At 64.0% G+C, this 1529-nt stretch overlaps 1 protein-coding gene across 1 annotated transcript in view; it reads right to left on the reverse strand.

The window, feature by feature from the left end:
- The window catches only part of ECEL1 (endothelin converting enzyme-like 1), a gene marked incomplete at both ends in the record, with an annotated part of 4833 nt that extends 3393 nt beyond the window's left edge, over window positions 1-1440 (reverse strand). Inside the window, 5 exons of the mRNA XM_008942742.1 lie at window positions 97-221; window positions 478-570; window positions 1064-1138; window positions 1172-1207; window positions 1372-1440. Of these exons, the coding sequence (XP_008940990.1) occupies window positions 97-221; window positions 478-570; window positions 1064-1138; window positions 1172-1207; window positions 1372-1440 (398 nt within the window). The remainder of the gene's footprint in view (window positions 1-96; window positions 222-477; window positions 571-1063; window positions 1139-1171; window positions 1208-1371) is intronic.
- Between the last annotated feature and the right edge of the window lie 89 nt (window positions 1441-1529).

The following is a 1529-nucleotide window of genomic DNA, read 5'->3' on the forward strand; positions in this document are numbered from 1 at the left end:
GAAACCAGCCACAGCCACCCTCTGCCCACCCCCATTGCCAACCCCCTGCCAGGCTGGGGAAGGTGCTGGGGCGCAGGGGGTGCCAGCTCCCCTCACCTGCTGGGTGTCACGCGCAGGAGGTCGGACACCTTGTGCATGTAGTCAGTGGCCAGCAGGACCACCTCCTCCTCCTCCGAGAAGTTGTCTTGGAAGATGCGGTCTAGCAAGCGCTTCCACTTGAGCTGCCAGGGTGGGCACCATCAGGGGGGCACAGGGACACGCACACACCCCCATGCCACCCTGGAGGGAACCGCTTCCAGGCTTCCCAGCCTCTCACCACCCCTTCTCACACAGAAAAGTGCACGATGGATTCATCACCCTCAGGTGGGCTTATCTGGGGGGATTCAGCGAGGACGTGGAACAAGGGGACGGGGAGAGGCGTGGGGCACAGGGCAGATGGAGGTTGTGGGGTGTCAGGCTGGGCACCGGCGTTCTCACCGTGGGAGTGATGCGCTGCAGCTCGCCCAGGGTCACTCTGTGGTACATGCTGCTGACGTCCCTCCGCACGTCGTCGTACTCGGACACCGTGATCTGCCCAGGGTGGACGTGGCTGTCACCAGCCCACTGCCCACCTTGGCAGTGGCACAGGGACGGGGCACAGCTCAGGGGCAAGAGAGGCTACTGACCCACATCCCTCCCTGTTCCCTGCACCAGGAACCCTCTGCTGCCAGTGGGGCCCCGAGGGCTGATCATGGGGTACCCAAGGAGTTGGGTTGCCTGAGAGCTGAGCACAGGGATCCCTCAGAGCTGAGACTGGGGTGCCCAAGAGCTGGATATGGGGGTCCCCAAGGGCTGGGGGGGTTGTCCTGAGGGCTGGAATGAGGGGGTCTCATGATTTTGGGGTCCATGGCAGGGATGCCCAAGGGCCAGGCATAAATGTCCCAAGGGCTGGAAGTGGAGGTTCCCAAGGGGATTGGGATGGTGGACCCTAGGGCTAGACATGGATGTTCCCAAAGATCTGTGACTGTGGTGCCCAAGGGCTGGGCAGGGGCACTCCAAAGCCCAGGGCGGGCACCCCCCTCACATTGGCAAGGTGCTGCTCCAGCTGCAGGATCTCCTGGGCCTTCTGCTCCACATGCTCAGCCCCCAGGAGGGTGTTCTGCTCCACGTGCTCAGCCCCCAGGATGTGGACCAGCCGCTCCATGAACACCCGGTACGCAGCCAGGATCTGTGCCAAGGGAAGTGACTCTCAGTGCCATCCTGCATTGCCCCGAGGGCACCCCAGGCCCTGGCACTGCTGGCAGTGGGGTGCCGTCTGTCTGCCACCCTGTGCTGGGTGCTGGTCCTTCTCCTGGTGTCCCCATGGCATCGGTGTCGCCTCCCCCCCCTCACCTTCTCACTCTCCTCATCCTGCCCCAGGTAGAGGGTCCTTTCGGGCAGAGTCAGCCCATCCTGGTCGATCTGGGGGTGAGAGATGGGGGCAGCATTGGCACACAGGCTGCCCCACACCCTGTCTTGCGCTAGCACCACACTCCGCCCCATCTCTGCCT

The sequence above is a fragment of the Merops nubicus genome, unplaced genomic scaffold, assembly GCF_000691845.1.
Source record: "Merops nubicus isolate BGI_N331 unplaced genomic scaffold, ASM69184v1 scaffold30896, whole genome shotgun sequence".
Taxonomy (NCBI): Eukaryota; Metazoa; Chordata; class Aves; order Coraciiformes; family Meropidae; genus Merops; species Merops nubicus.